General features: G+C 34.5%; 2 protein-coding genes across 3 annotated transcripts in view; one reads left to right on the top strand and one right to left on the bottom strand.

Annotated features, from left to right (window-relative positions):
- GRIK2 (glutamate ionotropic receptor kainate type subunit 2) overlaps positions 1–25,679 on the top strand; it is a 671,458-nt gene that overhangs the window by 510,534 nt on the left and 135,245 nt on the right. For both annotated transcript variants that reach the window (XM_067011529.1, XM_067011530.1), the window contains exon 12: positions 22,496–22,719. In XM_067011529.1, the coding sequence (XP_066867630.1) occupies positions 22,496–22,719 (224 nt within the window). The remainder of the gene's footprint in view (positions 1–22,495; positions 22,720–25,679) is intronic.
- Positions 1,929–20,354, bottom strand: MSANTD5 (Myb/SANT DNA binding domain containing 5). Its single transcript, XM_059083916.1, has 4 exons — positions 20,318–20,354; positions 19,365–19,760; positions 18,760–19,042; positions 1,929–2,037 (listed from the first exon to the last, which is right to left on the bottom strand). The coding sequence occupies exons 1-4, from the start codon at positions 20,352–20,354 to the stop codon at positions 1,929–1,931; spliced, it is 825 nt and encodes a 274-aa protein (XP_058939899.1).

Here is a 25,679-nt window from a genome sequence, read left to right on the forward strand (position 1 = left end):
GGATGTTACAGTACAGTTAAGTGAGCTATCGTTTTTTAAAGAAACAACTTTTTCTTGATTAGATTGCTAAGAGATTAGTGACGGTGATCATCTCTAAGACAGTTTCATTTTTATCATCTAAATTTGTTCCCTTTTTCTTATTTCTTGACTTCTTTTGGATTGAATGGATTTTCTTTGGTCTCATTCCTTTTTTCCTCTATTAGTTTAAACTTAGCTTTATTTGTATTTATTATTTTAGTGGCTATTTTAGCAAACATACTTAACAAGCTATCAATATCAAAACAATGCAAGGGGGCTTCCCTGGTGGTGCAGTGGTTGAGAGTCCGCTTGCCGATGCAGGGGACACGGGTTCGTGTCCCGGTCCGGGAAGATCCCACATGCCGCGGAGCGGCTGGGCCCGTGAGCCATGGCCGCTGAGCCTGCGCGTCCGGAACCTGTGTTCCGCAACGGGAGAGGCCACAGCACTGAGAGGCCCGCGTACCGCAAAAGAGGAAAAAAAAAAGTGCAAGGGCCTTAGAAAACTTAAACTGTGGGATGAGCTTTATTCTAGTTGATGCACTGAATATGAGTGTGCTAGAGTATGTTGGTTTTATACAAAAGTCTCCAGGCTGATCTTTCATTTGCATTTTGCGTGAGATTCAGGCCTTATCTCTGATTTTGAGTTCTTACTGATCAAACCTTAAGCGCTAGCCAATGAGGATTTGCCCAATGTCCTCTGGGCAAATGTCAGCTCAAAATCTCTGGCTTCATATTTTCTTCATTTTAGTTGTTCTGAATTAAAAGTATTCTTCCAGTCATTTAATCCTCTGAAAATGTGTCTGGTAGGACATTCCTACAAGCACCTAGTCCCTTCCATTGTATACTGGATTTTGGTATTGTCGATTTCATTTTTTTGGGAAATGACATTTTCCTGACACCAATCCCCAAATGGGAGAACATCAAAATTAAAAATTTAATTTATTAAACAAAAACATGGGAATTATAAAACAGACAGCAATGTGATTAATATCACTGAGAATAAGTATATTAAACAAGAAGCTGGAAGTACATTTATTTCATTTATTCATTGAAGGACTGCTTTGTTCACTGCTCTGTGCTAGTCACTATCAGTGACACAGAGATGACTTAGACTTGGACTCCTCCCTCTAGAATATGTAATGCAGTATAGAAACTAGATATGAATATGTAATTATCATAAGAGATTGATTAAAGAATCAAGTATCATAGTATATACATGAGGGATGGAGAGTAAATCCAGAGCAAGGAGAGAATATATAAGATTGGAAGCATGTGAATTGTGTTGTGGGGAGGTGGCACTGTGAATGGACCTTGTAGGATATAACATGATCAGGGTTGTGAATCAGAAAAATGTATTCAGGCAATCTGTTTTTGTACACACACCAGTCAAGATCGTAAAAGAAGGCAATGTATACAAATCTGTATAAATAATTTCTAATCACTTTCTCTTAAAATATTATCAACAAAATCCATCAGTCAACAATTATGATGAATCAATTGCAGGAATATGCACATGCATGTGTGCACACACACACACATAAATATTTTGTTTGATTTTGATTTAATTAGCTTAAAAAAGCTAATTAATGTTTTAAAATAGAGTATAATGATCTCTCACCTTGGGATCAACATTACAAATAAAACTGTAGTCAGAAGTCAGTATTTAGAAGTCAAAATTTTAAAAAAATGTTTAGGCAAATCAGTTAATTATGTAAATAGTAATATTAGGTTGAAACATAAAATTGACTTTTTTATAGCTTAAAATGAAATACCACAAGTTTCATATGATCCAACCTATACATTTTCTCTACTCATCATACCATTAAAAGGTTTGCAGAGCCTTTTCTTACCTTCAGATTTAAATATATAACCTTAAAGATTAATCTAAGAGCAACACTAGATCCTTTCCTTTAGGAGATGTTTGTGGCAAAAATTCCTTTCTGATATTTCACAAGCTTCTTGAAGACTCCAGATCTAATGAGAACTGATAACCGTTCTAAATGATTAAAATGTGGTTTCCTGCAAAAACAAATACAAAAGAACAAACAAACTTCATTCCTGAAGCGCTGTTCAAGGCCCACATCTTCTGACAATGCCACAGGTCTGTTGCCATTGGTTAAACCTTGGCAAAGTTCAAAGAGAGCTCATCAATGCACAGTGAGAATTAATGTGCACCACTCATGATCCTGCTGAGACCCTTTGTTAAAACAGTCAATTTCTATGCTGTTTGTAATGTTGTACAGTTGTAATCCCTGGATAACTGCCAGGAATAGCCATAGTAACAAAACAACCAATGTCCTTCTGTTTTCAAATCAGTCTCTCATGGTGTAAAGAATTTTTTGAATTATGATGAATCTTGTTGCCAGCCAGTATTTATAGGTCATTCTAAGACCCGAAGTAAATGATGTTGTTTTTGTGTATGTGCTAACATAGATAGATTCATTCCCATGCATCTCTTTACATAAATTATTTATGTTATAGTTTGTCATAATAGGCAAGGTTGGCTTTTCTAATTAAAACAGAATATGTAATATGCATACAAATAATACTAGTGTTCTGATACGTTCTCATATTGTCTCTATATAAATCATGATGTATTGTTAAGCGTTTTTTAAGACAGGTAAACTTGAGCTTCACAATTTTTTTAAAGTAATTGGTGTAATATTACAAGTACACATACACTTGCATGTTTATATATATTATATGCACATGGTATATATGTCTATTAATGTATACAAGCAGTATACATGTATGTATGTGTATATTAAGAACAGTTTTAAAGGAGTAAAAATATCTGAGTAAAAATAGGTATTGTGTGAATGAATTAGATTCAGTGGGTTGTCAAGGACAATTCCTCATGTTTAAATATCAATATGAACTTGGATAATTTAGTGGCGATTTGATCATTGCTTCATTTGCTATCCTCAGTGAAATCTCTTCTTCAATTCATTATTCCTTAATACATTTTCATTCTATGTTGAAAGATAATCAGTCCATCAAATATATTTTTGGTATTAAAAAAACTTTAAAATTATAACCAGTAGAATAACTTTGCAGTCAGCCAGATTTCCAAATCCCCCTCCATTCATTATCAGAAGGGTGATTTTGGGCAACTTGCCTAAGTCCCTGAGCCTCACTTTTTTTTTTTTTAACCTAAAAAAAGAGTACTGACAAATGCATATACTTTATGCTAAAGGTTAAATGACATGAAATATATGAAGTGCTTAGAATAATGCCAGGTGTATTATAAGTTTTCAATAAGTGTTAGCTGTCATTTGTAGTTTTTTTTTTGGGGGGGGAAGAAATAATAGCAATTATCTGAAGTGAATGAAAACATAAACCCAGGCATCTCACTGCCTCTCCCATTCACCCTATTTCCCATTGAAATTATCAATAGAGTAAACAAATAAGGAAAAGTCTGCATCCCCTCCAGAATCTAGGGACGGGAGCATCCAAATGTCAAGTTTCTGCCTACTTAGCCTAATACACATGTGACTAGAGAGAAGGAAGAAGAGAGGGTTGACACCTGGTCCCACTATCCTAAAAATAATCAGTGTGTGTCAGAATTTAGTGGAAAGCCATGAAAAACTGCAATTTGTATCCTCAGTAATGCATTTTTTAAACATGAAAAGATTCTTTAAACAAAATGTACCTCACAAGTTTATTATCAGACATTGTAAAAATTCTAAGACTATCTGGTCTATGATTATTTCTGCATTTTTATTTCTAGAGCGTGCTGGGCTATGTTGACTTTGTTCTAACCTACGTTACCACTTTTTCCCTTTCTTACAAGCCATCCTCTCTGGATCACTATCCCTCCATCATTAATAATCTTCCCTCCTCTCCATTCTCTCCCTTGATTACTTCCTGTCGTGTTTGGCCTCTCTGCTGCTGAAATTGCTCTCTCTGTAGCCATGTCAATGACGGCTACTCTGTCTCACCCACTTATCTCGAGAGTCTGGGTCAGATCCAAGAGACTGACTGGATTAGGCAGCACAAGCTAAACTCGAAGGTGGTTGTAGTTTATACCTACAGAAATTGTTTCTCACTCCCTCTGAATATAGATTAAAGGCCGGCTGAGGGCTCTGCTCCATGTTTTCTCACTAGAACCCAAACTGATGGAGCCACTGCTGTGTGGCTGATCATCACATCAGGGAAAGAGTGGGAACATGGTGAATTGGACACTGTCTCTTAAAAGCTTCATCTTAGAAATGAAAGCACAGTGCTTCTGCTTATATTCCATTGACCAAAGTAAATCATATGGCTATGTTCAACTTCATGGGAGGGAAGGAGTGTAGTCTACTATGTGCTCAGAAAAAGACAAATTGAAATATAATTGAATAGCCCCCATTCTGTGCTCCTCATTGCTGTTCCCAGTTCATGAATTCTCTAAGCTCCAGAAAAGCCATGCTTCTCTGAGGCACCTGTCTCTGGATATACCATTCCTTCTCTTTTTTAAGTTATCTTCCACTCACTTCTTAATCACAATTATCCACTGTTGACTTCAACAGCTGGATCATAGCCTTTCACTTTAAGATGGTTGATTTTATGATTCTAGATAAATTAAGTATCCTTCCAAAGACCCATCCATCACCATGGACCCTAAGCTTCTTGAGTTGTTCATTCCCAGGAGACTTTTAGCCACATAATTCTTATATATGCCTATAATTGCATCATAATCATTATTGTGATGCAAAGCACACTAACTCTTAGATCAATAACTCGGCAGTTCAACTCCTTTCCTTCTTACTTACAAATGTATTTGACCACACTACACTTGTTTTTGACCCTCTCAAACCTATGAGTTAATTAATCATCTATTTGTTTTCCATATATTAATTCTCTCCTCTCCTCACATTTCTCCATATCCACCTTAGTTTCTGTGGCTTATTGTTAGAGACGTTCTCTTCTAGTACCAAATTTATTTTTCCTCTGTTTTTTCATAACAAAACTTGACCCTGTATTTATGTCATTATCTTCTTCACTGTGTCTGACTTAGAACAATAAACTTAGCTGGAGAAAATCAACCCATTGTGAAAAATGCAACCACTATAAACTGATAGTAACCTCAAATGAGCTGTCAACACTGTCACAACTGCTACAATCTCTTTCTGGTCACCACACTCTCTTACATTCTGCAACACTGCTTTTAAAGTTTCTTTCTACTTCTCAAGTCTACCAGTCCCTCTCCAACCTACAGCAGAAAACCTAGTGTCCTGCTTCTAAGAGAAATAGATACCATGAGATAAGGATGTCCTACCTCAACCCTCACCATCAAATTTACAATCATGGCTTCATTAGCACCTGTTCTCTCCTCTTCTCTTCTAAGTTTGATGGAATAATTGGTCCTACTTAAGGATGTGCTTTTCATCTTTTCCATTCTAGCTTGTCTATCCAGAAAGTTTTAGACCCATGTTTCTTTCTTTCTCTGCTTTAGACATCTAGGCCTTTCTCTTCTGATTTATTTATATTTGTATTTTTAAAAGACCATCATTTCTCATTTAAAAAAAATCCCTTTCAGCTGTCACCCAATGTTTCAGTTTCCCCTCTGAGGTGAACTTCCTGTCGTCTTTAAATTTCCTTCTTTAATTGGTTGCACTAGCTATCTCACATCTCACCCATAATTGTTTTTGAACTAACATGTCATCAAAAATTACTCTTATTAATGTCTCCAAGTTACTAAGTCCAGTAGATATTTGTCAGGCTTTATCTTATTTGATGTGTAAGAAGCTATTTGCTCAACTTACTACTCGGAAGCATTCTTTTCCACTGGTTTCCATAAAATTTCCCTCATTTTCCTATTGCCTCTCTTAGGTTACTCTTTGCTGTCTTTACCTCTTTGAACCACCTTTTAATTGCTGCTAGAAAGAGTGCATATTATAATAGACTTAGGGGGAAAAATCCTGTTGCTTTATTTCTTGTCACAATGATGTAAAAACATCAAACTTTGACAGAATCCTCTTGGATTAATTCCTATAACCAAAATCCATGCAAAATAAGCAGAGTAAGCCGACTAAAGCTATCAGCCTCAGGGCCCCTGATCCATAAGTAGGGCTTATTGGTCAGAATTATCCATGGATTGAAAGTGCTCTATGTGAAATCTAAGCCTGAAGGCAGGCTTACTGCTTGAAACCAGGGCTTTGGGTGTGGCTTCCTTACTTGTAAAAGCACCAGGAAAATTCTGGTGCCCTGAGGCTTTGGCTTATTTGAAAGTTGTGGTCCTAGGTAAACAGAAAGGCGCAGATTCAGTCAGATAACTAAGAACTCTGTCAAGTTACCTAATTATTTTGGAACTAGATACAAAATACCACTAATATCACCAGGGGATGTAAACCTCAAATCACCCTTATGAAACATTGCTATAGATTGGAAGATGAGAGAGGAGTCACAGAGTGAAAGAAATAATATAACCACTAAAAAGGAATCTGTAAGGATATATGAGAGAGTGAGAGAGGGAATGAAATAGATAAAAATAACAAAAAATGCAAGTTCATATTGAAAAAACAGAATTGAACATGAATTTTATTCTTCTGAAATACATTTTGTAGAACTATCTGTTAAAATTTTTTAAATAAAAACTAAAGGTAAAATATCTTTTAAAATTCCATACAATACAAAAAATAAATTGTATAGTAAAAATTATATATGAAAATATGAAAAATAATGAAAGTTTAACTAGTATTAAAAAGTATCATTAAAAAAACTCGGTAGGCAAGGTACGCTGAACACAAAAAGAGAGTGAGTTAAAAATAATGATTAATTTAATAAGCACATAGCACAGAAAAATTAGAAAATATAATTTGAGAAAGAAGAGATAAGAGACATGGAGGATAAGGTGAGAAGCTCCATCATATATCTAGTAGGTGTTCCAGAATAAGACAATGGAAAGAATTGCAAGGAAGCAGTATTTGAAAAGGTTATAGCTGAGGGTTTGCTGGAATTTTGGTAAAATATTTACCACTAAATCAAAAATGTACACTGAGTAAGAGATAGGATAGGTTTAAAAAATAAATAAATTTACCCCACTGTGAACAATACAGAGAGGAAAAAACATTAAAAGGCAAGCCACAGACTGATTTCCAATGCTTGTAACTTACAAAGGAATTTAAGTATTCAGACTACAAGAACTTCTGCAAATAGGCAATGAGAATGGGATATGGACAGAGACATGGGTTTCTAGAAGTTCAAGGCCAAGGGCTCCATGAGCTGGGTTTGATGATATGGGAACAATTCCTGGGATGTAGAAGCTAATGCTCTTATGCAAATGGTGGGTGGACAAGAAGAAAGAGTAAGGAACTCTATCTTGCTGTTAATGAATGTTTAGAGCCTAAGCAGCAGGAGGTAGTGTTGAAGTATACCCTCCAAATGGTGAATTGATCAGGTAAAAGAAGGTATATTATCATGAAAATAATGCAAAAATCCTCATAGTTCCAGCCGAAAGGCAGTCAGGCTATGGCTGTTTAATTAGGGGGTCTCCATTGGTGAAACAGATAATTTCAGACTGAGGATCTTGCCATCTGATATAGAGCACTAGACCTGGAAACTTTAAGTGACTAGCAAACAACCACCACACTGCTCAAAACTCAGTGAGTCTTGCTTACTGGTGTGGAGGTGCTCTCTGCCTCCACTCTCCCAGATCCTTTTCACCATCTCTATTCCAATCGCAGCTTATTCAAGGACAATAATCATTAGAGATTGGGTCAAAGTCTTCCCATTTCCAAGAGAGACTAAAGACCAAAAATACCTGTCCATGTATCTTGGAGAACTTTGGTGAGGTTAAGAAAACTTGTATAGCTTTGTTGGATACAGGTGACCAAGGCACCATCCTACCCAGTCTCATTGGTGTCATGGGTCATCCACATTCTGCTAAACAGTTTCAGTCAGGGTCCACAGTGGAGAAAGGAATCTAACACAACATTGTGTTAAGGGTCCTTTGGGCTAATTCAACGTACTGTATTTGTTGCTTCTACCTCTGTATGTAATAAAAGGAACTCATCTGTAATATATCTTAAGGCCCAGAGGGATCTTCCCAATCATAAAAATTTACATATAGAAAAGTCCTAGTACCTTTCAATCCCATGATCCTAGTGACCCTTTTGAACTATAAGTCTCTGTGGCTGATGCTTTTGCCTGTTAATGTCCTATACCTGAAGTTTTCCCTCAGAGTTCTGGACTCATCACCTTCTAGACACGGCCACCATCTACACTGTTTTAAAAAGCTGCTATTAGTTTGCAGTTAGACCATTGTTGAAACTGAATGCCTGATCCACAGAAATCTTGTAACTCCATGGCCTGATAGTCCTATTTTGAGGTAGGCCAACTTAGACTTCAATAACTAATGTATGGGAAGACCATAAAAGTTTCACTTATCAAGTGGAAATAGTATATATTCAAGAACTCAGCCAGCTATGCAGCAGTGACATCTTGGCTTTACATGAAACAAGGTAACTTTTGGGGGAAATTTTATCCTCTACTTCACAGCTTAAAATAGCTGCTGGCTAACCAGGGCCCTCGGTTCTTCTAAATGCCTAGACTTGGTTCACTGAGAAGTTGAAACATAGTGTTTTCCCCTGGGGTCCTGTGGCTATCCAGTATCAGTGTTAGCCATACAGAACCCAAACTGGACTTGATCTTTCTTATTAGTGGGCAGAAGTCAAGGCTATTCTTCTAACTCATGACTTCAGCTATTGCCAATGCCCTAGGTTTTAGTCTGCTCTTTGGAAAGCTAGATTCTGGTAGATTAAATATACCCCTATTTGTGGCTTCCAACAATGGAAACAAATTCCGGCTGCTGATTGGAAAGTTTCGGTCACTAATGAATTCAGAATCTATGCGTATTAACTGCTATATTGGTCTTTCTTGCTCATAGTTTAAGTCTCAAAGCATTCCATGAATTTTCTCCTAACAACTCCATTGATCTTTTCCTCATGCTATTCATTATGTTTTTACCATTCCTCTGGATATTTCTTGCTTCAAGGAATCTTATATAAGCTCTGGGAGGGATCCTGTTTAAATATCTTTCATCCACACTCTGCCTAGTCTACCAGTAAATACTGATTGATAGATCCTGTTATATTGTTTCACGCATGAGAAACTAGAAGCTTATTTTACTCTACTATGAGATATATTTATGTGAACTTTTAAACCAGTGAAGGAATAGTAATTACCTTCTGAAGTCATGGACATTTAATCTTTTTATAATTTAGTCTTCGTTCCAAGTTATACAGATACAGGAAGATAATCAAATTGATTATTGTTCCCTCCTAATTCTGGAAAAACTACATGGACATATAAAAAAGATGAGAATCCGTAGCTTTGAAATACACTAGCACTTTCTTCAACATGTTATTTAATATTCGATATCAGAGGCTCCATCTGAATTGTTCAGGTTAAAATACTTATGAAAGGAGAGCTTATTTTCCATTATCCTCAAAATACAAAATATATTGTCTGCTTTTCAGAAATTAAAGTTAAAATAAAACACTCCTTTAACTATTTAGTCATTTCGTATTTTTAAAATAATTTATTATCAAAAAAGAGCTGCGAGACTTCCCTGGTGGCGCAGTGGTTAAGAATCTGCCTGCCAATGCAGGGGACATGGGTTCGAGCCCTGGTCCAGGAAGATCCTACATGCTGTGGAGCAACTAAGCCCATGTGCCACAACTACGGAGCCTGCGCTCTAGAGCCCGTGAGCCACAACTACTGAGCCCATGTGCCACAACTACTGAAACCCGCACACCTAGAGCCCGTGCTCTGCAACAAGAGAAGCCACTGCAATGAGAAGCCCGCGCACCACAAGGAACAGTAACCTTTGCTCGCCTCAACTAGAGAAAAGCCCGCGCGCAGCAATGAAGACCCAACACAGCCAAAAATACATACATACATACATACGTACATACATACATACATACGTACATACATTCATACATACATACATAAATTTATATTAAAAGAAAGAGCTGTATTTTTACTGAAGTTAATCTGTAGGTTTAGGTCAAATAAAATTTTTTATATGTACCTCAGTCTTCACATTCTTAAATAAAATGACCACAAAAATTATCTGGATTTAGCTTTTTGCATATAGTTTTGTTTCATTTGACTAGTGAAGGTTTTCAAGGTAGAATACATGTATATTTAAATGACATGTGTTGTTCTTTCCTACTGGAATAAAAATATATTTTCAGTGAATAAAAATTATAAAATTGAGAAATACTATAATAAACAACCATAATTCTACTAACTAGGAACAAACATTATTAACATTTTGCTCAATTTATTTCCACTCTTGCTTCTATACTTTTTAAACATTATGTTATAGAACTTTTAAAACATGTGCAAATAGAAAAGTAAAGTTAAATTTCATGTACCCATCACCAAGCCTCATGGATTATAAACGCATGACCAATTTCATTTCATCTCTACTCCCACAAACTTGCTTGCCACCTGCATTATTTTGAAGCAAATCCTAGACTTCATATCATGTCATTTATAATACATATATTTCAGTATTTATCACTAAAAGAGAGGAACTAAAATTTTTTAAATGGCCACACTCATTATCACATAGAAACAATATGATTCCTTAATGACAACAAGTACCCAACCATCAGTACTTACTTACATTTTTCTGGTTGTCTTATAGTATTTATTCACTTATTTAGTACTTGTTTACTTGTTTAAATTGAGATCTAAAAATGCTTTTTAATTTATGATTGGTTGGTATATCTCAAGAAGCATGTAATCTGTAGGTTTCACCTTTACCATGTTTTTATTTAGTTGAATTCATGTTTAATATCGTGTTTCTATACTCACTGACATTGGCAGTGTCCATGCCATTTCACTGGAAACTTTACAAAATGCTGCTTAATAATGCATAATAATTCTTTCTTGCTGTACCCTAATTTATTAACCATTCTCTTCTGAGGCATAGAAGCTACTTGCATTCCCAGATTACAGGTGATCTTGAGAGAACCCCTTTGTGTATCAGCCTGTTTCTGAACTTAGAATTATTGCTTAAAAATTCAAGATGTGAAATTCTAGGACAATGGATAGATTTAGTAGGTGGTCCACTTCCATTCAATAGAAAAGTTTTTGCTTATGCTCTCTGTCTTAAATCCTTCCATATCTGAAATTAGACATTTGATTCTATTGCATAGGATTTTTAACAACACGCACACAAAAATCATTCTTTCTGGTTTTAGGCAAGAGGAAAGAAAAGAGAAAGAGTTAGGAAAGAAGGAAGGAAGGAAGGAAGGCAGAAAGAAGGACCAAAGTGGGGGCAGTTTGGATAAAATAAGACAGAAAATTCTAACCTTTCTTTACAGGCTTTTTTCTTAATATTGCATCCAGTTTTGTACTATCAAACACTACTGTAATTATAGCAGTTAGTGTTAGAAAGGTTTTTGTTTGCTGTTTTGTAGGAAGTTTCTTGTTTAATCTTTATGTTCAAACTTAATTGTGAGTTATTCAAGCATATATGGGGATATATTATTAAATTCTAATAAACAAATATGGGAATGGCCTCAATTTTTATTAACAAACATGGGGAAGTGGTCTCAGCTCAGTTATTACACTTGGATTATTAGAAAAATCAACTATTCTGGAAGGAAATTGCTGTTCATCAGTGATATTTGCAGAAAATCATAAAGCTGTTTTTACTAATCAATGGGGGATTTCTATAGGGGCAGGTGATCACAGAGGTGATATATAGGAATAAGGTCATATCACAGGTTCAGAAATACTGTGGACAGTGTAATTACTCTGTTTTTCTATTATTATTTATGTAAGGCTGAGTTAGCACAAACATGATGTTTTTCTTAAATATTTAATAGGTAGTATAGTATTTTTAAAAATTCTAAGGCACAATTAAATAGCTTTGTTGCAGTTGAATTTGAGTGAAAGAATTTACAGAGATCACATATATAGGGTAAAGGTAAGATAATAAACCTGAATGGTATTATTTCCTTTTAGTGGAAAAAAAATAGAAGAGTGAAATGAGAGGTGCAATGACACAAGTTTTCTCTTCTAAGTCTGACACCTTTTGTTTAGGGTTGGAGTGTTTTGTCATGTAATGTTTCTATATTACTGTGGGATTTTCTGGAGAGGATCAACAAGATGATTAAACTGGGAGGAGCTGGGGAGGGTTGGAGACATGTTTGCTGCTCCTCCAGCATACCCAGCTTGTTTCCACCCCAGAGCCTTTGTAACTTATAAATCCCTCTGCCAGGGGAACTCTGATCAGAACTCACAGGGCTTTATCCCCGACGTGACTGAAGTGTGGACTCAAATGTCAGGACCTTGGAGAGGTTTCCTCTGTTCATCTTAGTAAAAATAGTGCCCTCCTTTTCTCCCTAGTTACACTCTTATCCTCTTACCTTGCTTTATCTTCCTTCGTAGCACTCTTCACATCCTGACATTATAGCCTCTAATGGTTTCATGCTCAGTGTCTGTGTTCTTCACTTTGTCTGTCTTCGCAGTACTATGAGCATCCAGAACAGCTCCTATTACAAAGCAGTCAATCAAGAAAAAATACTTGTTGGATAAATTAGTGAATTGTTCGATAATAAATTGTTGAATAAATGAGTGAATGAATGGTTTCAGATAGATGTCAGGGTTCTAAGTTTCCTCATACCTCAAACATTTTAACACATATTGAATAAACAGTTAAAACCTTTATAAAACAATTAAATAGTACAGATTCAAGGAATTTCATTAGTCATGGAAAACAGAGAAAACATGTTACAAAATATTTTTCACTAGAGAATTAATTGTAAAGATATCCAGATGCAACACAGGCTAGCTGTTTAGATATATGTAAATATTTTTATTGCCCAAAGTTCTTTCTTACTGTGTATGTTATTTTAACAGTTTATCTGTTTAACAAATACTAATATGTACTTTGTATTTGTTGTAAGTATAAGCATATAATACAGACTTTTGAATGTAGGGAATTAAGTAAATTTATAGTTTAGATTTGATGCAGTCAGATAACTTTGCTTAGTAATTCAGCATATGATGTCAATCTATTTGCAAAGCAAGTTCTGGGAGAGGAATGTTCTATGTAGCAAAATGTTATCCCTGTTCTGTTGGAAAATATACAGAAGATCTTGTTTATGCAGATCTCTTATACAGAGATCATGTATTCTCTCTAATATTTGACTCTAACAAATGCATTTAAGTAAGATAATGAGGCTATGTAGGAAAAGTATCTAATGTTTATTTGTATTTTAGCTGGAAAAAGGAATAGAAGAGGTTGAGCTGGGGGCACCTTTTGGTTTATTTATGTGGTTTACAAGTGCTATCCACTATTCAACTCTTCTTATGCCCTCTCATATTGAAGAATGAATCACTGTAAAGGTCACTTTAATTTTTAACCTCATCAGCATAGTTATTGTTGTTATTGTTAATCCAGTGATGAAGAATAAATAATCAGGACCTTTAAGATGGGTTATATGCCGCACACATTTCCCTCTTGAGTTCATCCCACTTTCTTTAATACTACTACCCATGGAGCATTTATATATTGGTCCCATTTCAACTCCAGGCTTTGCAGGATTAATGTAAATTCCAATAATGAATATCTTTTTATATTAACCCATTAGAGTAACAATTAGGCAAGCCAGTAAAATTGTAGCACAACTGTACCTTGTACATACTTTAACTGAAGGACTTATTAGAACTTTTCAATAATTTGTTTCCATATTAATCTTCCCTATGCTGCTGTCACCTGAGAAATGAGACTGTCATAAACACCTTTGTATCCTAAACTTTGCCCAGGCCTTGTACCTAGCTGAATTTTGATAATCCTTTGTGAAGGAATGTTTGTTACTGTGAGAAATATTCTTACTAAATTGATTCTAAATTGATTCTAAACTAAGTAATGTCCAATTTTAACATAAACTAATCATAATTGGATAATTTAATTGCATTGATTATTTACAACTGTTATAATTTACCTATTATTTAAAAATAGATCCTGGAAATCCAGTGTTCTTAATCCATTGTCCACTGGAGAATGGTTTACTAGAGCAGAATTGTAAGTTCACAGTTCCATTAAGAGGGTTCCTTGTAGATCATGGCCATCCATTCTAGTGCTAGTAGTTGTTTCTTGGTCCACTGGTTGTGTTCCCAGAGCATTTAAACTGGGAAATGAAAATCAGGTTTAGCTGACAATATATAGGTGAAATAGTAGCTTAAATCAGTAACAATGAATTGTGTGCATATCTTATAGGCTCAAGAAATAACCTGATATTTTAAATAGCATGTTGAATTGTTTCTAGTTTTCTATTTTGAAACTTGCATATAAGTTTGTGTGAAAGAAGTGATTCAACACCTCTCACTTCTCAAGTACTTGCTTGATGGATACATAATAACATTTTGAGTAATATTGTAGGATATTTTTCCTTGTGTTGTTTTTAATGTATGTTTAAATATAACCATAGGAACTGTAGAAAGTAATAGAATATTATTCCTATTTAGGTGATTGTCTTTAGCAGAATAAAATATTTTCACTTAATCTATAATTTTAAAAGACATTAATTATTTTCAAATTAGGAAATCTGTAATACCAAAAATCCAGAAAGAAAATGTCAGAAACACCATCATTCAATGCTTTGCTCATGAATAACAGGTATACAAAACTTTGAAGTATTAATATTCATGATTTACAATTGTTTTTAATAGAAATTTAGTTTTCCTGAAATTATCAATATGAAAAAAACCCCTCAATCTCTATGAACCTATTTTGTTTTCTGAAGGAGCTAAACTAACTCAATTAATGCATTAAAAAATAAATAAATCTCATAGAAATATTTCAGTGAGAGAAGAGATATTGTAACAATTTTAGTACAGGAATATTATTATTTATAAACCATCCATTGCGAGCTTACAATTAAATCAGATCCGGATGGGAATGAAACAAAACAAAACAAAATAAAAACAAACACCCCCCGCCACACATACACACACAAATCGATGTTTTGGAGCTGTGGCTCTTCTGAAGAATTATCAGTTGAGAAGTTTATTTTTTATTCTGTCATTTGTGTCAAGGTTGGTAGATTTAGTCAATATCATTTGAAATTATCAACGGGCTTACTTAAGCATTAATAAAATGACAGCTGTTGAAGCAGCAGCTGAATCTACTACTGTTTGTGTTTAATGCTTTCTAAATTGTCCCTATTCAGGTCCTACAAGTGTGAAAGAACTCTCCTTATTTAATTAATAACTCAACTGACTATGTTACTTTCCATTGTATACTATGTGTTTACTACTTGGTTTGGTGAAAAGCAACTATAAGACATATTTTTCAAATATGAGCTTATGTTTTATGTGTGTTCTATGTGTGCTGGAAATCAGTAGAAGATTCTGAGCAAGAAGTGATAATTTGGTATGTGCCTAAAAAGACCTTTCTGGTCTTTGGATGAAAAACACACACTAACTGGGCAAGAATGAAAGCAGGGGATCAATTAAGAGGTCACTGCAAGAGTCCAGGCAGTATGACTGGGAGGATAGTGGTGGAGCGGGTATGCCATGTGTACAGAAGGTGAACTGTGTTTCCCTGAAAGTGCCCACAGAGGTAAAGCATTTGTTCACATCATACATTGTGAAGAATTTGGGAAAGTGCGCTGTCACTTATAAGTGATATTAAAATTAATATATATAATTAACTAGCTTAAATTTCTTAACTAAATCAATTAAAATATTCCAATTTATTCATATGCACTTACTTTAATTATTTTACCCATTTACTAAGCATTTCACAACATTATGGAAAAGAAAACAATGTTTAGAACTGGTTTTCCATTGTTAACTTGCAAGACCTTTCAGAAATATGGATAAGATGTTTCACTGACCAGATCACATACTATAACATAACAGCATTATGTTCTTTGATTCTTAGGACTTCATTACAAAGGTTTTCTCAACGTGATCAAATTTGCGGTCATTGTGCCATTCATGAAGATATGCTTTGTTATCTAATTTTTATATTAGGGAATTAGAACTTAGACCAATAAATTTTACCATTCTTCTTTAATCTTTAATGAGACTTTAATCAAAGGGCCGCTATTAGCTATATAACTCCATAAAAAGAATTATTCTGTTCTCCCTAGATGGTTAGTTCACTAGAAATTATATTAATGTATAAATAAATCTCATTTCTAGAGCAAGATCAGAAAAAAGTTTAATTTTAAAATTCTCTGAGTGATTTCCTTTTAATTTTCTTTGAACATTTTAGTAAGTTAAATTGAAACTGTATTCAACAAACATTTACTAAGCGATTCCTTGGTGTCAAATTTTGTCCAATACCCTAGAGATGTTAGATTGATTATGATCATAGGGTTAAATAAGACAATTTGGAAGAGTTTCACATAGAATGATAGAATAGTAAATTAATGCTTATTAAATTAATAAGATAGCTGCTGCCTAGGCATCTTTGTGAAATTTACAGGGAGGAATACTTTACAATTTTCTCAGTTCAGTGATATGTGCTTTGATTGAAGAGAATGCCTACAGGCTTCAAAGTGCTTATACTCTCATAATATAGTTGCAACAATGTGTGCATTCAAATCTCTCATCATATTAGGTGACTTACATGTGAAAAACTCAGAAAAAACACAGCATAAAGTATTGTTACTTTTTTTTTTTTTTTTTGGTACGTGGGCCTCTCACTGTTGTGGCCTCTCCCGTTGCGGAGCACAGGCTCCGGACGCGCAGGCTCAGAGGCCATGGCTCACGGGCCGAGCGGCTCCGCGGCATGTGGGATCTTCCCGGACCGGGGCACGAACCCGTATCCCCTGCATCGGCAGGCGGATTCTCAACCACTGCGCCACCAGGGAAGCCCTGTTACATGTTAAATTATGTGGTTAAGTTTATAAGTGCATAAAAAATTTACTTAGGAGAAATTAATGTGTACAGAATGTTCAGGGAAGGCTACATTGGAGAAAAAGAATCAGAGATGTGTCTTATAGATTTATAAGATGTGTCTTACAGATGTGTCTTATAGTGGAGAAAAGGGGAGATCATTTGGGGGCGGGGGAATATGATGCATTTGAATGATTGTACAGAAAAATGGTGGGAAATGAATATGGTTAAGTCATCTTTGGGATCGTAGTTTCCTTAAACTCTCATGATTCTGGTTTTTTCATCTGTAAAAAAGGAAATCACAGTACAAATTTGAGCTGTTGTGAGAATTAATGGAAGTATTATAGGCAAAGAATACAACACAGTCTTGGCCCACAGTAGACCCATTTGATGCTAGCTACTGCTAAGGTATTCTTTTTTTCCTGCTACTATCACCCTCCCAGTTCAGACTTCTGTCATCTCAGACTCTTTCTTCAAGATGTAATGCAAGTATAATTGTTTGGAATGGTCTTCTCTGACCCAGTCTGATGGTAGAAGTGAGCTCTCCCTTTTCTTTGTATCAATACTATTCATGTGACACATAACAACTTACTTATTTTTCTTTTGATGAAATCGTTTCTTTTTTAAATCAGTTTTTACTACTGACTCTTTCTAATGCAGGAATACTTTATTCTCTAAAATAAAAGATCAGTGACTAAATCTATTTTCAAAGAATAGATTTAAAAGTTCTGGGATTATTCCATTTTGCCATCAAGGTCTTTACTCCAAATGCTCTGTCTTTAATAACATATTTGCATGGGAAAATACCACATCTCTCACTATAAACCTCTTTAATATAATAACATCTTGATTAGATTCCAAAATAATTATATTATTAATGGATTTGTAATGAAGATAGATCTTCTTCACAGATAGTGCTATTATGTATAAACAAGTGCTCATCTTTATTGCTGCAAGATAGTCCTGATAAATCTCATTTTGTAAATGGATTTTAAAAATGTACTTGCTGTGCAATTAGATACTGCTTATTTTTGACAATTGATATTTGATAAATTTTGTGTGTTTTACTGTTAATAGTTAACAACCTAGTTCTAATTAATTAATCAACCAACATATAACACATTGAATTCTACTAATGGGGATGTGGTTAAAACCACCTGCTCTTATTTAAAAATAATTAATAGGTTTTTAAGAGCAGTTTTAGGTTTATAACAACATTGTGCAGAAAACAGAGTTTCCATATATCTTCTTCTATTCTACCTCCTTTCCCTACAATTTCTCTTATTATTAACAGATTCCATTAGTGTAGTACATTTGTTACAATTGATGAACATTTATTGATACATTATAATTAGCTAAAGTCCATAGTTTTCATTAGGGTTCATTCTTTGTGTTTTCCAGTTTTATGGATTTTGATAAATGCATAGTGTCATGTATCCATCATTACAGTGTCATGCAAGATAGCTTCACTGCCTTAAAAATGTTCTATGCTCTACCTATTCCTCACTTTCCCCCTCCCCTGAACACTGGGAAACCACTGATCTTTTCACTGTCTTTATAGTTTTGCCTTTTCCAGAATGCCATATGTATGAAATTATATAGTATGTAGTCTTTTTATACACGTCGTTCACTTAGCAATTTGCATTTAGGGTTACTCTATGTCTTTTTTATGGCTTGATAGCTCAGTTCTTTATGTTGCTTAATTTTATTCCTTTATACACATGCACCAGTCTATACCTTTTTTATTTTTATTTTTTTTTTTTTTGAGGGTCACAGTCATTTATTTTCACATTTTTTTCCCTCATTACATTGGGCTAGGAAAAAAAGAAGTCATGAGTGTATAGAATTGTGCTAGTCCATTGTCTGTCCTTCGAATCAAACGGATTCAGGTTCCAGCTGTAAGTTCTCCATCTTGACTCAGTGTCAGAGAGAGTTGACCACTGTTGCTGGGGGCCAGGGTGTAGGGGGATAAATGCAGGAAACAGGCATGGACTTGACTGTGGAAGGTTCATGTTCCAGGGCTCCCATCTGGGTACCTGAGCATCCTCTATGTAGATCATATGTAGGGGAGCCCACAGCAGCTCCTCAAAGCAATCAGGGATGGCACATGCAGGGAGCTGGTACTCAGGTGGTGGGACATCAGCCACTTCTGCACAGGGAGGACATGAGAGAGAGAGATGACATCATGAGGACATCACCTACCCTCCTCCTGAATCTATGCCTATTTCTTAGTCTGGGCCAGGGGGCCATGTCTATTCTAAACCAGGCCATGAGTAAAGTCCCTCATTGTTTTGGTGACAAAGAGGAGAAATAGGAGAGAGGAGCAGGTGGATGTTCAGAACATCAAGTCTTTTGTGCTGTGTGCAGGGGTAACCTGTGGGCAGGGACCAGTCCCACCATGCTGCCCTTCTCAGGAGACAGTGCGACGTCTGTGCCAGCTGATGCCACTTACTAAATAACCATGAAGATGAATATAAGAGACAAACCTGAGAAGTCCTTGTTCTCCCTTCTGTGTTCTAGGATCCTGTGAAGGGCCTCTCCATAAGGACATGGCAAGGGTTCACTCCTTGGTCTCTGGTTGGCTTCATGGACGGTCCAATATAAGTCCCGCATGTTTATTAGCATCTGGAGACATTTTCTCCTGCTCTTATTTATGCCCCTTTGCTTGAGATTCCTGGCAATTATTCTTGATGCTATGTGATAATTCTTCTTTAACTCTTCACTTTCAAGGAGTTCCCATTCTTGTAGGAAACTCCTAATCTCATGGTTGCTCCAAGGTTTAACACACTGGTCTGAGGGCAGTTCTTCTCCCTGGGTTTCTTTTACCTTCTCTACTTCCTGGAGGTGTCTAGTAATTTCAGCCTGAAATGTCACTTTCTTCTCTGCACCAGGACAAAGTCCAACATTAGTTCAAGGAACACAGAATATCTAGCACTCCAAAATGCACATGTGGATCTCCCACTTAGAATTACCTCCATTTTTATTCTGAGTTATTCTCTGCAGCCTCAGGGCCTAATCCAGGAGCTGAAGAGAGCCAGCACTTTCTCTGCCTTGATGGAATTCAGGAGATTAGGTGGTCTCCTGAAATGTATCTGCTCCTCTCTGCTTCGGGCAGTCTCTGTACCTTTTTTAAATTAAATGGTTAAAAGTGTGGGTTTATATCTTTTGTTTCAAATGACTAATTTCTTTTATAATTGAAAGCATACTATATATATATATTTCCCTTTAATAATTAGAATATAACTTTTTTAGGCAATGCTAAGTAAATTTTGAAATTTGATGTATGTTTAGTCAATTCTATTAATATATGCCTGTAGAACAACATTTTTGGAATAATATAGTAGTTTTGCTTTAATATATGTTACTTGAATTGTTTCCTCACTTTTGCTGATATATATTATGAATTTAAAAGTACTTTACCAGTTTAAAGCATACTCACTGACATGTTTTATATGTGGTGAAATTTTGCTTTCCATGTGACTAGGAGGAGGGTTGGTTACAAAGTTAAGTGGCACATGATAAACTATGCTGAATTCAACCACCAAAACAGGAGCAAACCACCACTCTATTTTTTCCTTTTTTTTTTAACTTGGAATCCTTGTTTCTTATATTATCACTTTCCTTCCCTAACAAACTTGTTTACTTTTTCAAAACATCTCCCCTTTGTTGAAAATGCTCTATTTGCATGAACTCTGCACCTGACCATCTAAATTCTGAGACTATAATCTATCAATTCCTGCCCTTGCTTCTATATATTTCCCTTTCCATCTCTACATTCATTCTACATGAATGAATGAATGAATGAATGATGTCTCCATGATTCCATTTCTGGTTTCTGAGATGCATGACATGTTTAGTTCTAGGTATAGATTCCAAAAGCTTAGGTTTATGTCCTTGGTTCCAATGCTCAATTAGTTCTATGACAATGTACAAGTTTTTAACTTCTGTGGTTTCAGTTTCCTTATCTAAAAATGGGAATAACAGTAGTATTGTGTAAGAATTAAATGTAACAATTCAAGTAACGTTCTTAGCACAATGCCTATTACATAGCAAATGCTCAAATAGCATGAACAAATATTATTGTTAAATTGACATTCCTTGACTTATGAACGTGAAATATGATTGTACTCTTGCCAGGACCCTGAAGATTTGTTTTTCCTTGCTGGTTGTTAGGAAATATCTTTCTCTGTCCATTGCTACTCTCAAAGATATTCTATCCAAGCATCTGCCACCACCAACCAACCGCAACATACAAATGCACACAAACGCATACTCAGAATAATATTGTCAACAAACTTAGCCTCTCAGAGAAGGTTCTTCCTTAAGTCCTCCAACAATCCCTGAGACAAGGAAACAGTAGAGGACCAATTTCATTCTTTTTTAAAAAAATAAATTTATTTTATTTATTTATTTATTTTTGGCGGCATTGGGTCTTCGTTGCTGTGCACGGGCTTTCTCTAGTTGCGGTGAGTGGGGGCTACTCTTTGTTGCGGTGCATGGGCTTCTCATTGCGGTGGCTTCTCTTGTTGTAGAGCACAGGCTCTAGGCATGCAGGCTTCAGTAGTTGTGGCACGTGGGCTCAGTAGTTGTGGCGCACGGGCTTAGTTGCTCCACAGCATGTGGCATCTTCTTGGAGCAGGGCTTGAACCCATATCCACTGCATCGGCAAGTGGATTCTTAACCACTGTGCCACCAGGGAAACCCAAGGACCAATTTCATTCTGTTGTACATCTTTCTGTAGTTCTTTAAGATGAGCATTTCCGTATATTCTCTGAAAGCTCCATATGTTTATAAAAATAAAAGAAATACAGAAATACAGATTCCTATTATAGGTTGGAATAGATGCCTTTGTTACTTCAAAATATTGTAATTATTTATTTCAATCTGTTAGAGCTTAAGTTCATCCCTGACAGATGGTTAAAACATGGCGAGTGAAAAGCATTAGTAATTTAACATATTTAAGCTACCTGGAAAATTAGCAACTTTGTGACAATTGAAAAACTAATTTCCTAATGCGATTTAGGCAAGACTGCAAGGATTTTCTTTAAATAATATAAAACAAATTACAGAGATAGTAACAAAATTCAGGGGCAGTAAACAAAATCACATTAAAAGAGGATTTTCACAGTGTTAACTATTTAAAGAATAAAACATTTTAACTGTGCTCTGTAGTTTTAAAACCAGAAAAATAAATGTTTCTCGATTATCAGCTAAATAATTTGAGGTAGTTATTATTATTTACAATTTGACCAAAGTATTTATAAAATCATAATTGATATTATTTTTAAAGTTTAAATTAAAAGTATTATGAGCAGGTTTAGTAGCATAATAATACAGGTAGTAAATGTACAATGGTTTCTTCAATGTTTTTCATCCTATACAGTTTTTCTTTCTATATCTACGTGCAATAACTGCTGATTTGTTAATCTAGAAACTCATAGAAATGAGTAGCAGAGTAAATCAGATGCTTCACTTCAGAGTTAAGAATGCTTTAAGTGTTAACATGACTGTTGCTGAGACAATTCTTGAGTGTAAAGTCTTTGTTTTGTTTAATATGGTTACTACTTTGTTGTGACTTAAAACACTTTTTTTTCCTTTTTTGTGTTTCTCTCTACAGAAAGCTGACCTGGCAGTTGCTCCACTGGCTATTACCTACGTTCGAGAGAAGGTCATCGACTTTTCCAAGCCCTTTATGACACTTGGAATAAGTATTTTGTACCGCAAGCCCAATGGTACAAACCCAGGCGTCTTCTCCTTCCTGAATCCTCTCTCCCCTGATATCTGGATGTATATTCTGCTGGCTTACTTGGGTGTCAGTTGTGTGCTCTTTGTCATAGCCAGGTAACATGCTCACTTTTGTGATTTTTTTGGCAATTGTTACCTCCTTTTTCTAACTAATAATTGTCAAAAGTCACAATCGATGTTACTTTTCTTTTTATTTATTTCCCATGGGGTGCTGGAGAATAATGAACTTTTAAGAGTCATATAACTTATTAAAATGTACTCTGATGCCTTTTTGGGCAGAAAGCATGCTGGCTGTGTCAGTAAGCTATAAATGTGGTAGAGTTTACTCTTCTGAATAAGAAGCTAGAAACAGTTCAATTCACAGTGATATAAAAATTATTTCCTTATTTTGAAAATTTATCTTGAACCAGGTAGCAAAACATTATGTTTTACTTATTTGAGTTAATAAAACAGTTATAAGAAAAAGCAAAGTGGTAACATTTAAAAGGAGGTTTATAAAAACAAAGGCTAGTTAAAAATAAGCATTTTAAGTATAAAAAGACTACCATGATTTGCTACATAAAATTTGTCATTTTTTGTTCACAGAATATATCACCACAAAAAATTGCCTTATTTGTGTTGACATGTAGGGTATTTTTCAATCATAGCATCAGAAACTCAAATGCCTAAGTGAAAAAATACATATTTTTATATTTTTATAATGGCTTTTAAAATCTATGATATAGCTCAATATATATGTTGCTTTTGCTACTTTATTGTTACTCTGGAAGTGGAAATTTGTCATCATTTTTCATTTATGCTTACCTCACTACCAAATTTTCAACAGATAGATTATTTTGATATGCTTTAGCTTATTTTTGCCTTAATTAAGGAGATTAAAACTATCCCTGGGCTCAGAGCTCTACTGTTACTTGAATGACTTTGGAAGTCACATACTCATTATAGTCTTTGAATTTTTATATTCTATCAGATATCAGAAAACTCTAAACCCAAGATGAATTAGAATGCTACATATAATTTTTTCATGTTGATAATAATACTTGTAATGTATAAATATAAATATTTTTGCCTTAAATTCAAAATTAAGTATTAAATATGTGGGTTAGTTTTTCAGTTAATTTATGTGGGTTCTTATTATCAATTGTCACTAAGGATATTTGTCCTTCCTTGAACTTTTTTTTAATGAAGTCATATTTTATTCCAAGCAGTGAAAAATGCTTAGTTTATTTAATTAAAAAATAAATAAAATCAATTTTAGAAGTAGTATAATATTTTTGATATGTTTACATTTTATAGTTATACACATAGATATTTCTGATACATTTACACATAAATGTTAAACAGATTTATAATCTTCCACCTAATAGGTTCAATATTAACACATGAGTCCTTCAGAAAATTATCAATTGTATTTGACTGAAAATTCGTATTGGAACCATATATGCATATAACATTTGTAGCAATATGGTAGATTGAGTTAACATTTTTATTTGAAATTTAGAGTTTTCCCCCCAAATGAGAATTTGGAGTATGAAGTTCATAAACTTTTAGCTCCAGTTTTTTCCATAGCTTGTACAAATAAAACAGCCTTCTCATTTTTGAGCATCTTTGGACCAACTGCATCTTTTTTTATAGTGACCAACACAAGCCTTCCTGTATTATATGTGTGCAGAGAAGTGAGTTCACAGATTACAGCTTAAATAATTCAATGACTAGAGAACTCTACAGCCTGCCCACAGAACAAAAAGAAATAAATATTCTGATGTTCAATTTCTTGATGTCTGCAGGTACACCTGTTCCCTCTTAATCAAATTAACTAAAGTTCTCAGGAAGGATATAAATAAAGCCTAGAGGAACATGTCCTGAGACAGTTGTGAGGCAATTGTGTGGCCATCAATCAAGCTAATTAAGTTCTAATAGTTTCCAGGGGATCCTAAGCAGAGACTATTGTGTTACCTCAAATTTAAATTAGAAATTTTAGATATTTCTAATTTTCTGAGCCCAAATCTTCTAAAATTAGATTCAACAGCAGATACTGAAACATATGAATTTTTTTCCAGCTTAAAAGAATAGCAAATAGAGACGTGGTATGGATATGCGCTTATCTAACTAATAAAAATTTCTAAAACTCTCACTTTATATCAAATAATATAATATCTGTAGAATTATGATAACCTGTATTAATTTTCCACGAAAGAAATTCATCCATGTCTTTCTATCTGAGAACATAACATTAACTGGTGTGCCATTTTTTAGGGTCTTTGAATTTTAGAATATTACTGTTGAATGTTGTCAGTGATTAAATGAATGGATCTGAAAATGATTCTATTTCAGCATCTTATTCAATGATGTGAAATGAAGTTTAATATCTTCATTTATGGGTATATTAACAAATATTCTATTAAATAATGAATAATATAGGATATCCTATATTAAGTAATAAATAATATTATATATTCCTGGTAAAGTAATATGTAATATAAAAATCAATTCTTTACAGATTACCTCAGAATATTTTCTTCAATTCTCAACATTATTATAATCTTATATAAATATTGTCAAATTAAAAAACACACTAAAACTCAGGTTAAAAGAAAGTTTCTTGAGTAGAGTCCATTTAAATTCTAAACTGAACCTCCAAAACCAAATGATTTTGTATAAGTAAAATCCACTCTGACCTGGTATTGAACTCTTGCTACCATGAAAGAAGTTCATGATGTGCGAATGACAGGAAAATGTCTAAATTTCAATTGTAGAACTTAATTACTTTTCTAACCAAAATGACATCATGATTATTTGTTATCAATTCAAAATAAATGTAGCATTTTTATTTTATCTGTGAAAAAAGATTATGTCTTATGGCATACAGAAATCACGGATGAACATATTAACATCATTATTGATGTCAGAATAAGTATGGCATTTCCTTTATGTATATTCTTTGTCCTAATGATTACAAAAAAAAGAAAGACAAATTACATTTAAAAATTCTCAGATATCTGTCTTATTTTCACTGAAATTCAGAAAACAAAGTTCTAAAATAATACCACTTCAAG

This window comes from Kogia breviceps, chromosome 13, assembly GCF_026419965.1.
Source record: "Kogia breviceps isolate mKogBre1 chromosome 13, mKogBre1 haplotype 1, whole genome shotgun sequence".
Classification (NCBI taxonomy): Eukaryota; Metazoa; Chordata; class Mammalia; order Artiodactyla; family Physeteridae; genus Kogia; species Kogia breviceps.

Coding starts and splice junctions, on each gene's coding strand:
- MSANTD5 (XM_059083916.1), bottom strand. CDS start 20,354: ATGGAAAGCAAAATTTCACCACATATAAAACATGTCA. Junction 19,043..19,364: donor GGAGAACAAGGACTTCTCAG/GTTTGTCTCTTA, acceptor TCTCTCTCTCAT/GTCCTCCCTGTGCAGAAGTG. Junction 2,038..18,759: donor TACAGCTGGAACCTGAATCC/GTTTGATTCGAA, acceptor TTGTTTTTGCAG/GAAACCACATTTTAATCATT.